Consider the following 13,052-nt stretch of genomic DNA (forward strand, 5'->3'; position numbering starts at 1 on the left):
AGTCCAGAAGATAGCCAGCAGAGTATCTTCCCAATAAAACAGCTTAAAGTTATTTAGAGTTCATGATATCAAACACAGTCCCTGAGGCACATGTTCTGTTGCTGCAACCTGAGGGCCAGCTCCTACTTGAGAATGACTGAATTTCCCAATTGAGTTAAACTGGGAATACAACTCTAATTAAAAGTTCCCACCTAAAATATGCACTAACAACTCCCATCAAATCTGGTCTCCATTATGGTGAGAAAACTGAACTTGAAATAATTTTTAAGAAATCAGTCTTACAGACCAGTGCAGGGACTGCCTGCTTTTATCTCTCAGGCAAGAACTCAGAAGCCTCCGCTGTCACAATCCATCTCCAAAGTCACAGCTAGCCTACATATAACTAAGGAAAAGAACATATTGATTGATCCAATAACAAATCTCCAATATCACACCTAATCCGGCATTTGAGATTTTGGCTCTTCTATGATCTCACTGCAGCTGCACACATCTCACAGTGCCGCCCATCTTGGTCTCAGTGAGCCTGCCAAGATGTTTGGAAGTGTAAAAAACAAAGCAGGGCAAGGAGGATGTTGAGCCCTAAAACGTGACATAACGAACACATGGGCTGCATTCACCGATGGAGCCTTCTATCTGCAAAAGAGCAGTTGAGTGTGACTGATTATACTGTACGACAGGGAAGAACAGCCAAGAGGATGACTGCATTACTCGAGTGCAGCCTGAGAAAAGCAACTGGAAAGCAGAATTCCAGGTGGGCCACAGAGCCAATGAGGAAAGGGGAGAAACAACTGGAGAACCACAGAAAATGACTTTTGGTCTGCTCTCCTGGGAGACTGAAAAATAGGCCTGATGTCCAGATTGCCAGACGGAAATTGTAAATACATCCTTTTCTTCAATGATATTTTAAACAAGCCTTGAATCAGTTTTCTTGCGCAGGTGGATATATTTTTCAACACTGATATAAAGCGGCATTCAAACACCTGACCTTCTTCCTCCAGGCCAAAATGGCCCAATCTAGAAAGACGGTGTTTGTGTGATTCTCCTGCTTCTCCACTGTTTCAGTGGCAATACTTACTCCTTCAAGATATTATTAGCTCCAAGCCGCTCCATAAGATTGGAAAACTGATCTTCTTCCTCATTTCCTTCCATGATGCTTTCTTTTGATTTCGGATGAAAGTTATTTCCAGTTTCACATCCACAGATCTCAGGAACAGATTCCTTCCTCCCAAACAAAAACTGGCCTGCAGGTTTTAAAAGTTTTGGTTTTATAAAATATGTTAGCACTCAAGGTGTTTGAGATAAATGAAAAAATCTAGTTTTAAGAGCATGAGAAATAAATCATGCTAAATTAGCTTCTATAGCCTAAAAAGAGTGTGTCATTTTCTGTTAAAGATTATAACCGAAGAACATCAGAATTCTACAACATTCATTAAACAAACTGCTTCTATTAATTCCTTCCAAAAGAATGGAAAGTCTTGGTTTTCAATATACCAGATGACAAATAGGTACCACAGTCCAGTGAACGACCGGTCTGGCAGCATCTCATGAGGTGAGCATTTTTAATGAGTGCCTCTAGCAACAGAAGCTCTGAAGGTCTCAGTCAAATCACCAAGGTGCCCATAACTGACCTGCAGACTAAGCATCTCTACCTCTGCTAGGGTGAGCCTCTCCCCTTGAGGTTAAATAGCAAGGGAGGAGTTTGCTGAAGGCTTCTGTTCCTTTCAATCTCTTCTGACTGTGGGAAAGGAAGGAAGGAAAGAAATCCACGTCCTCCCCACCCAGGCTGTGGGACGAAGCCTTCCAGGGTGCAGGAAGGAGTTGAATCCACACACATTACTAGATGTAGTCAGTAACTAGAGAGAAGTAGCAGTGCCTAATTTCCACGTCAGAAGAGGAGAAGACTTCATGACTGACAGGTGTGTCTTCAGGCCAAAGTGACCCACTAGACCACAATATTCCAATTACTGCACGGTATCATTGAGAAATTGAATAAGCAACCAAAGACTTTCTATGAGCTGGTGAGAGATATCTCAATGTCGACGTACAGTTGAGTGGAACAAACTGTAAAAGTAATGCTTCTTTTTTCTCACTACCTTCAGATCAAATCCTTTTTAGCTACAGAGCAACAATAACACAATAATGACACACTATTCTTATGATCAAGGCCACATTGTTTTGTCACATTCTTACTAACAATTGTTTTATGGAAAACCCTGCCATGAAATTTCAGCATACAGGTAGTCCTCATTCAAAGTTACAGTGGCGCTGAATGAATGGTACTTATGCCCAGTCCCCAAAGTTCCTGCCGCTGCAGTGTCCCTAGTCATGCGATCAAAATTCAGGCGCTCAGCAGCCCACCTGCACTTACAACTGCAGGGGGGCTTCAACTCCCCCCATCTCTGCCCTTTTGGCCACCCTGCACAGCAGCACTCCTCGGCAGTGGTGGTGGCACTGGGGCCGAAGTAGAGGCCTGGAGCCTTCAGCAGTCCCAGCCAGCCCCTACTTCAGCCCCAAAACAACCAGTGCCACCACTGAGTGCCGCTGTGCAGGGTGGTCAAAAGGGCACAGATGGGTGAGGAGATAGGCAGGTAGGGGAAGTCGAAGAGGAGGCAGTCCCTTATCTTACCGAGGTTCAGGGCTGGGAGCGACCAAGCCAGGAATGGCTTGGATCAGGGTGGGTCCTCGCCTAATGATCGATAGGATCCAGTTAATGACGGCAATGGGGATTGCCAGGATTGCTGTCACTAAGCGATGCAATCACATGACATTATACTTTATGACTGCATTGCTTAGTGATGGAAATTCTGGTTCCAATTACTGTCATTAACTGAGGACTACCTGTAGAGCAAAATATAAATAATATCAATATAATATCAATAATTATAAAATAAATGATTAATAAAGAGTAGATTCAACCAGATCTTATCTGACATGTGGAGAACAAAACAAAGATAAGTGGTTGCATAATAAAGATAGAAGGCAGTAGCGTATAAGTCAGTAAGTAGGCATAAATGATTTGTATAACTATGAATTTTGCTGGGAGGTGAAAGGGAAAGGAAATCTTTTTATTTTATTTTATTTATTGAAATGATTTATTTTATTTATTGAAAAGTAATAAGAATCTACAACATATCATCACAATATCAGCACATGGAGCTGCCAAGCCACAGAAGAATACAGAGAACACTTCCTCACCTCAGGGAAAATGTAATTGGCATTGCAAGGCATGGCAGATGGGGCTACAAAGAGAGCAATGTACCAATCAAAGGATTCCATTGGCCTTTCTCTAGATCAAGTTATGCTACTGAGTGATGAGAAAGCAAATCATATAGATGAATACATAAAATACCACTAGAGTAGGAATTGACAGCTGAAATACTTCTAAAGCACTATAGGTGCACTTAAAACTCACTGAATCCTGTGGTGAATTCTTCTAGAGTAAGAGAACCATTGCCATCTGTATCCAGAGTGTCAAATACTTTCTCCAGCTCTTCTGGGACAAGAGGTAACTCACCATGGAGCCTCTAAAATGACAATGTTTTCCTTGATTACACAGATGTTATATATAAAAGGTTAACTTTAAAAAGATCCTGAAAAAAGCAAATAATTTAGATGGACAGAAGATTGCTTTTCTTTTTACCCAGTGGAATTACAACTATCTAGTAAGAAATAAGTCTCATTGACTCATGAGGATCTCAGCCTGTGTCTTACAGAGATAATGTCTAGATTCAGACTGGGTTAGAAAGGCACCAAAGAAATTTGGAACCAATGCGATGTCTTTATTAAATAGCCATCAGTGACATAAAAATTGCAGGTATGATGAGTAATCATTCCTCCCACACTACTCTTTAAAGGCTGACTTGTACACATTTGGGAATTATTTTCTGTTTAATAAGGATTGAGCTTCACATGCCTGTCATGGTGATTAATCCTTTGGCTAACAGAGAGCTAACTTGGTGGATCCTAGACATTTGCTCTATAAAGAAAATTTATCCTAAGCTCCATCATATGACAGTCCTTCTAGGTATAATGCTGCAGTTCTGTATCCATGCTTCTCCACAGAGGGGTGGAAAGAGTATGAACAAATGAACCTGAGATACACTGCAGATTTGTTCCCCTTCTCATTGATCCCCAAGCATCCCTCAATGATCATGCATCCTTTTTTAAATACAGTACAGAATCCAGTATCTGGAACTCTACCTCTGACAACAACAGAAACACTTTGCTTCTCTCTCTCACTTTCTCTGGTTAAAAAAAAAAAAGTGAATTCTGCTGCCACATTTCATTGGATTAATTTTGGTGAGTTCCAAGGGGTGCAAAAAGAGAGTTTATATGGCCGACAGGTAGGGTACTTGGACCTAGAATCCACAAACTACAAGCCTCTGCTTTCAATAAAAGCAATACGTACTTCAAGACAACTTGAGTCAATTACCACAATAATAATAGTACTAATAACAAGTACCCCATCTTCTCTGAATTTAGCTTCAGCTAGTTAGTCTACATGGATTATTGTCTCCAGGCAATGGTTCAGAACTTCAACTATGTCTTTGGAATGACATGGAATTGAATGCTAGTTGGGCATCATCCATATATTGATGCCACATTCCAAAATTCCAAATGACTTAGATAAATATTAAACAGCATGGGAGATAAAATAGGACCTGAAGGATACACAGAACAGCCTTTCTCAACCTTCTGACCCTTGAGGAACCCTTGAAATATTTTTCAGGTCTCAGGGAACCCCTGCACATTCATGTTCCAATATAGGCCAGACATTACAAAATTATTATATTGCATTATAATCTATGTGCATTAACAGTGTTCTTAAACTGAAAATAAAGAATGAAAGCTACCTCTTTAATGTGAAGTTGCCCAAATTTGAAATAATGTTTTAAATAAATTGTGATCTCCCAGGGAATCCGAGGGTGCCACAAAACCCTGGCGGAGAAACCCTGCCATAGAACATTGTCTCAAAGTTCAAAAGCAGATTTCCAAGCACCACCTTCTGTGCCCAGTCCTTCAGGAAAAGGAGGAGCCGTACATCCAAGTTCTAGCCTTGTGAGCCTATCCAGAAAGATACAGTCAATAGTACTGAAAGAGCTGAATACATCTCCCTGGTTAGTCAGCATCAAGGTCAGTAAGCCTGTCTCAGCCCCCAGGCAGGATCCACCACTGAACTGAAAGCTAATGATACATGGAAAGAGAGTTCCCAACAATGCTGGGCTCAAAATGAAAACTTGAAGCAAATTTGCAGGTTCCTGCTTTGGACAAATGCTAATTAAGAGATGCAGGCAAAATTAAAGCAGCAAACCCCAAAATAAAATGGAGATTTCACATACTGTGATGGCTAGTAGTGCTTTTTAAAAACAGCTGAAGTACATTTGTCTCAGGCAGTGCTATGAATTCTACCACTGGAGAAAAGAACCTGGTGGCTTGCCATCCTACTCTTGGGGAGCCAGTGGGCCATCAGCCACCTATGGCAAGTCCAGAGGTTAGTAGGTAAGACCTGGAACAGGTGTGCAGGTTCCGATCATAGGGAGTTAGGTCCATACCATGGCCAGGTCTCCACCACTAGAGCTGAGCAGAGGTCAGTGCAACTCCTCCAGAGGAAAGGCCATTCATTCCCCCATGATTCATGGCTAGGATATCTCCCTTCTTGCCCCCTTCCATGTTCCTAGCGCTTCTGGCTCCTTACCTTATGGGCTGATCCCTGGCTTCCAATCGTGGACAGGTTCCCACCAGCTCCACTGTCCCAGGACCTTTATGGCCCTAGAATTCCCTACTCAGCCATCACTGGAGAGCAACTTGCTGGGGTTCTCTGCTACACTACAAAAGCAAATGCATCCTTATGAGACTTTCTGCCAGGCTCAAGCCCCTCCGCCTGTGGGTTATCTCTGTTTACACTATTTGTGTTGAACTAATTTACAGCCAAGTAATAAGGGTGTGAGAATGAATGTGCTGTTTATTCTTGCCTGCTCACAGCTGTAACTTCAAACAGGACAATGATTCTTTGAAAATGAATGCTTATAAACCCACATTTTGCAGTTTACCTGCATGTCATGACGAGCAATAAACCCTTTCCCTTCTACATCGCAGATCTGAAAGAACTCATGTGCTTTGGCTAACACATCCAACTGTGCTCCTGAGTCGTCTTCTATTTTGCTGCTTTCTGGATCTTCCTGTAACTGAGGATCAGCAATGCCCCTGTTCTGCCTGTCCATCTTCACAGATTTTCATGAAGTTGTCATTTCGTTAGCCTCAAATACAGCCCACAAGCTGAATAGCAAAAGAACAGAGAACATATAAGATTCTTGTATTGAGGTTCTTCAGGATACTCTTTTTGCAATTACTCCTATAAATAGCTGCTGAAGCACCCAAGGAGAACTGCCTAAATAGTAAACATACATGTTTGACATTCTCATTAAGCTAGAGGAGTTAACACTATTATTTTCTTTTTTTATAAGGATGTGCTGAATCTTTGGAAAATTTCAGGAACCGAAACCACCTTGGGGATGCAGAACATTGTACTATTATGATAGAAATTGAATCAAGTTACACCATGCCAAACTGAAAAGGGTTTTTTTCTGTTGTTCTGCCCATGAGCAAACTAGCAAAATGTGGGGTCATGGCAGATTGTTGGGGGATCCATAGCTAGCACCAAAACTATGCTCTGTGCTCAGCAACAGTTCAATAAATGAGGATAACCTATTAGGAACTAATTTATTGATACACTTAAACATTAGAAACCAAATTTGTATAAAATGTTTCTTAGTTAAAAGATTTGTCAAGGCCTTGCAATGAAGCTACTATTTTTTCTGCCAAAGCTATTTTCCATAAATGTTTAAGTATCATTGATCCAATGGGAGAGGTTTCTAGTGTTTGCCACAATAAAACATTTTATGGTAGTTAAAAAAAAAAGTATGTTGCATTATGCCAGCTAGCAACAATATAATTGTTATATTGCATCATCTCAGAAGGTTTGTAAAATGTTTTAAAAAGTCACATTAAAATTAATAACCAAAGTTCATTGACTAATTTTTCTAATTGCAATGTAGCCATCTGTCAGAGACTTGTCCCAGAAACCATAAAATGTTTCTGGTTCTTCTCCTCTGTCATGAAATGTGCAGGAGGGAGGGGTGTGGATTGATTGCTGCTTGGGAACAGAGACATCGCCAGCAGACACAGTGGAGATGGGACTGAACTGTTTTGGCAATCGCCTTATCTACAATTGACACCGACCCGAGGAATGCAGCTTGGGAGCTGAGTTGTAAAACCCAAAGCGGTTGCAAGGATTCAATTTCAAAAGAAAGGCAGGAAGACATGATGAGTTTGAGGGAGGGATCCAGGGAATCTCATTCACTTCTGTCTTTGGATGGCAAGGGACAGCGTCTTAATAAAATTTCCTTCCTAAAACCTAAATGGCTTATAGTGAGGATTATTGCTATTGAGATATCTGACCCCACATTTCTCACAACATCCAGCCCCCACTGGAAAAAATCACATGAGGGGGATGCCATCACTGTCCTAGGCAGGTGGTTCCATGATTTAATAGCCCTAACATCACAAAGGTCTCCCCATCTTCAGCCTGAATTTCCTTTCTTGGGTTCCAAGCCCCTGGTCCTTGTGTAACCGAGAACAAAGCAGCCCCTGCAGCACACGGCAACCTTTTAGAGATCGGTAGATTCCAATCCCTTCGCCTCTCTGTGCCTTCTCCTTTGCAAGCCAAACAGGCCCAGGCCCTGGAACTGTTCCACAAAGGGCGCTGTTTCCAGAGCCAGGAGAATGATCAGCAGATGTTTTCCTGCTCTTTATCCCACCAGAGGAAAACAAAGCTCGGGACTCCATCAATAGGTGTCCCTAACATGCCTTCCATACACCACGATACAGTAGCATACTGTTCCTGTAAAAGTTGCCCTCTTCTACTGATGTGCACTACTAAAATATATATTTTAAAGGAGTGCAACCTGAAGACATTTGGCATGCTTTATCCCCACCTAAAGATCTAGCTTTCTCTAGTAAAGTTCAATGTTTTTCTTTGAAGCTGCTTCCATTCCAGGTAACAAGTTAAAACAGCTGACAACCCCCCAGCAATCAGGGAGAGCTATTTCTGAAGCCCCAGATTGGCCCCTGAAGGGAGTTGAGCAACATCTCAACTAAAAACAGGTGCAGGCTTATCAGCCTCTTCTATGTACCCAACTGTTGGGCTTAAGTATGTATCTGGTAGGTTTTTAACAACCTTAAATAAATATTCTGAAATCCCCTGGATTTCTCTTTAGGGAAGAGGTTAATCAGGCTGAGAACGAAACAAAAGCAATCTGGCAACCTGTGCCGCACTAAATGGTTGCCTCTGTTAAACTCAGTTTGTTACATCTTTGCCTTATGAGAACGAATGCAGCACAGTGGTCAAAACCAGGAGAGTGCACTGTCATGCCTTCCCCTTCAAACTTTTACAGGAAGTACTGTAGATCTGTAGCTAAGACTACTAGTGTTTAGAAATTTGCATCTGCTTGTCACTCTTGAGTTTAATATGAGTGGTGAGGAAATCCATGAAACCACAGGAAACATAAGTCACTTCAAGCGTGTTGAGTACTCTGTGTTCACTAAGGAAAAATTAGCTTTTGCACATCTTTCACTAAAGCAGAGACTATGTGGGCCGAACAGTCTTAGAAAATCCAGGGCATGTGGATTTAGGAAAGAATTTGGCCCCCTATGAATCTCAGGTTTCTCAGAAACAGCCCTGATATAATGTGAACAATGTCTGCTAATTATCAAAGCAGGGAGAGATGACTCAACAAACATGCCAGGCATTCCAGTGTCCCTGAATTTCTTTCCATTCATGCCTAGTTGTTGTTAAATTTGCCAAGTAACATAACTTGCTTATTTTACATGTAATTTAACCATTTAGTCCTCTACCTGGAAGCATTTCCATCTGGCATAATAACCATTGAGCAAACTCTGTGTAGCCTGCCTGGCAGATACATCACACACCATTCCTAAGAGAAGAGCCCAGCTTGCAAATGTGCCGATGTGTGTACAGAAGGAGACACACCCGGACTGTAAACCAGTCAAGGAATGGAGGTTCACCACCTGGCTAACAGATTATCATATTTTCATTTTTACTTCAGGGAACACTTTCCACTGTAAGAAAGAGATTGGCACTCCGCCCTGGAGTTCCTGCAGTCTGCCAAGATGTTAGCTTGTGACAAGAGGTCTCTTTGTGGCCAACCTAGCTGGATCTGGCAAGACACACCCTACATCCTCCCTCAGTTACATGTTTCTACAGAAGACTGACAGAGAAGTTGTCCTGGATGGGGGTTTCTTCACTGCTATTATCCATCCCACTAAAGAATCTGCAGACTGAGTTTGATCAAGATCTCCCATATCAACGCTACACTTACAAATGAAAACTCCTTGATAGGATGGGCGACCGTAATGTTTAGATTTATGCTTCTAATCTGTGGGCCACGCAATTGTTACCACCATGATTAAAGCAGCTGGGGACTATTTCTATAGCTCAAGATCTTAGTAAAACTATTAGCTGCAGCAATGAAGAATAATTTTCACATTCATTCTTAAATAGGCTTTAACTAAGGATAGTAGGTCATTCACATAGTTCTGTCCTTTGAGGCTACAGTCGAAGTCCTCTTCACGATCTCTGCCAGGAAGGTTACAGAAAACAGTGGCTGCACTATATGGATTCTTGTGACATCTGCCATTTATTCTGCTTATTCACCACCAATAGCTGCCCACCTGGTGTAGAAGAGAGTTAAAATTGGGAGAATGGGGGTGTTTTTCAGGCCACATCTATGTCAGGTGGCATTATTGTTTATCGGAGTTGAACATCAGTTGTATTCCCCCCCCTCCATTTTTTCCTGAGATTATAACAATCTTGTCTGATGAAGAGACCTTGAAAACTTGAAAGTTTGTGCCTATTAAATAAACTTTGATTCACCTAATACCAGGATTGCCCCTATGAGAGTATTGGGTTGGTTTTGGTCAGTGCACTTGGCTTTGCTTTTCCAAGGGAAACATATCATATGCGTTCCCTTTCCTTAAAAAATGACTGATTATACAATTTTTAGAATATTTTTAAAATTACTACAGGAAAAAGAAAAAGAAACCAAAATAAAAAAACACTTTCAAAATACTGTATTCTGAATTTGTAACTTTAAACCTTTAAAATCTCCCCCAAAGAAAACCTTTGCTCTCAGCTACATGTACTAAACAGCATCAGTAAAGGGAAGAAACAAAAAGGGTTACTGGCTGCATTCCAACATATAAAAGGCAGAGGAAGTAAAACCAGACACACTTCCCTCTTAAAGACTGCTAAAATGGCTACTTGGACATTTGATTTCGTTTTGTTTCTGAATATCTTTCCTTTGATGTATCCCTGCCTGTATTTTGTCCTTAAAAGAAAAATAAGACAAAGAAAAGAACTCTAGCAGAGGATGAACAACTCACCTCTCTCATTCCTCAGGAGAACGGAGGAAAACGGTAACTCTTGGCTGATGCCTCCTGCAGTCAGACTGCAATTTTTAAGCCTGTTCTTTTGGTCTACCTGAGCGCAGATACTGAGAAAGAAGGAAGGAAGGAAGGAAGGAAGGGCATAGGAGAGGACTGAGCGCTTTGCTCAACCAACACACAGGACTGAGAAAGGGAACGGTGGGCGGAAGGGGAGCAGGACTAACCAGTTCTACCGCCTCTTGGGTTCTGTCAATGCGCATATCTGCATGGGTCTCCCAGTGTGCATTTCTAGAGCTGCGGTACTACTCTAGGAAGAGCCAATAAGTTAGAGAAGTTTATAGCCGCACCTGATTAGATAGTTATATGGGCCATTTATGGCTGTTCTTAGGATCCACCCCAAAATACAGTCATAGGACAGGCATGAACATCTAACACAGCAAGCCAGGATTTAATAGCAACAAACCAAGAGTCCAGCGAGAAACCCTCATGTCTTCTTCTGTGAAATATGAAGTGAAAAGTGGTGGTGGAGGAGCTCTATGCTATAACTTAGAATGTGCACAAGCAGAAGAAAATCAACTCTTCCTCCAGGCAGACAGGCACTGCCCACCTTGCAGGAGGAAGTTTCAACCTGCTGCATGCTGAAGAGTCATTTTTGGACAAGCTGAACTGGCAGAAAGCTCTACCTAAATTCCAAAGAACTGTACTCCTCATGTTGAACTGTGAAGTCGCAAAGCAGCTTTGATACTGGCAATTGTGGGGGAAGGGATCCACGAGGAGCAGAGGAGTATCTGAGTCATTATCACTGAAGGATTTTTAGAAGGATGTTCACATGACTTTTAGAGATCCCCTTTTAAAAACTATGCCTGTAAGGATAAAGGAACATTTTTTAAAATTGGTTTGGAGATGGTACTTGACACCTGTAAGATTAAATCAAATAGATAAGAAATATTTAGTATTATGTTAGAGGGGATGCCAGGAATCTGGCACTTATCACCACATGTGGTGGAGTTGTAAACAGGTACATAAGTTTTGGCAATTGGTATTTAAAGAGATAAATGAGATAACTGGGATAAATTTGGAGGTATGTCTAGATATAGCATTGTTATCAATGTATGACAACGTTAGATGCACTCAACCTTCTAAAGATTTAATTACAAATCTACTGAGGGTGTTAAGATTAATGATAGGTAGAAAATGAAAGCTACAAGGTGATTATCAAATAGAGGAATGGTATAAAGTGTGGGATATTGCGATCAATGATAAGTTGTTGTTGTTTATTCGTTTAGTCGCTTCCGACTCTTCGTGACTTCATGGACCAGCCCACGCCAGAGCTTCCTGTCGGTCGTCAACACCCCCAGCTCCCTCAGGGACGATTCCGTCACCTCTAGAATATCATCCATCCACCTTGCCCTTGGTCGGCCCCTCTTCCTTTTGCCTTCCACTCTCCCTAGCATCAGCATCTTCTCCAGGGTGTCCTGTCTTCTCATTATGTGGCCAAAGTATTTCAGTTTGGCCTTTAATATCATTCCCTCAAGTGAGCAGTCTGGCTTTATTTCCTGGAGGATGGACTGATTTGATCTTCTTGCAGTCCAAGGCACTCTCAGAATTTTCCTCCAACACCACAGTTCAAAAGCATCTATCTTCCTTCGCTCAGCCTTCCTTATGGTCCAGCTCTCGCAGCCATATGTTACTACGGGGAACACCATTGCTTTAACTATGCGGACCTTTGTTGTCAGTGTGATGTCTCTGCTCTTAACTATTTTATCGAGATTTTTCATTGCTCTTCTTCCAAGGATTAAGCGTCTTCTGATTTCCTGACTGCAGTCAGCATCTGCAGTAATCTTCGCACCTAGGAATACAAAGTCTTTCACTGCTTCTACATTTTCTCCCTCTATTTGCCAGTTATCAATCAAGCTGGTTGCCATAATCTTGGTTTTTTTGAGGTTTAGCTGCAAACCAGCTTTTGCACTTTCTTCTTTCACCTTCATCATAAGGCTCCTCAATTCCTCTTCACTTTCAGCCATCAAAGTGGTATCATCTGCATATCTGAGATTGTTAATGTTTCTTCCAGAGATTTTAACTCCAGCCTTGGATTTCTCAAGGCCAGCTTGTCGCATGATGTGTTCTGCGTACAAGTTGAATAGGTAGGGTGAGAGTATACAACCCTGCTGTACTCCTTTCCCAATCTTAAACCAGTCCGTTGTTCCGTGGTCTGTTCTTACCGTTGCTACTTGGTCATTATACAGATTCTTCAGGAGGCATACAAGATGACTTGGTATCCCCATACCACTAAGAACTTGCCACAATTTGTTATGGTCCACACAGTCAAAGGCTTTAGAATAGTCAATAAAACAGAAATAGATCGTTACCTTGTCGTGGTGCTGGAGCTTGAGCACCTCAATGATGAATGATAAGTTAACATGTAATATTAAAGTTAGAAGGGGGTTACAGAGTGGAAATGATTTTGCAGATGTGGAATATATTTGTAGAATTTGTTTTATTAAAAGGGAAAGGATGCACACCTCCAAAAGAATTATTATATTTCTGGAAAGAGGAATGATTACGTAAAATATTGTTCCTGGGGGTGG

The 13,052-nt window shown here is 41.6% G+C and overlaps 1 protein-coding gene across 1 annotated transcript in view; it reads right to left on the reverse strand.

Annotated features, from left to right (window-relative positions):
• The window catches only part of CRACR2A (calcium release activated channel regulator 2A), a 60,375-nt gene extending 54,069 nt beyond the window's left edge, over positions 1-6,306 (reverse strand). Inside the window, exons 1-3 of the mRNA XM_063308385.1 lie at positions 6,051-6,306; positions 3,413-3,524; positions 1,076-1,241 (exon numbers count right to left, since the gene is read on the reverse strand). Coding sequence (XP_063164455.1) covers positions 1,076-1,241; positions 3,413-3,524; positions 6,051-6,221 — 449 coding nt within the window. The 5' untranslated portion in view covers positions 6,222-6,306. The remainder of the gene's footprint in view (positions 1-1,075; positions 1,242-3,412; positions 3,525-6,050) is intronic.
• Between the last annotated feature and the right edge of the window lie 6,746 nt (positions 6,307-13,052).

This window comes from Candoia aspera, chromosome 7 (genome assembly GCF_035149785.1).
Source record: "Candoia aspera isolate rCanAsp1 chromosome 7, rCanAsp1.hap2, whole genome shotgun sequence".
NCBI lineage: Eukaryota > Metazoa > Chordata > Lepidosauria > Squamata > Boidae > Candoia > Candoia aspera.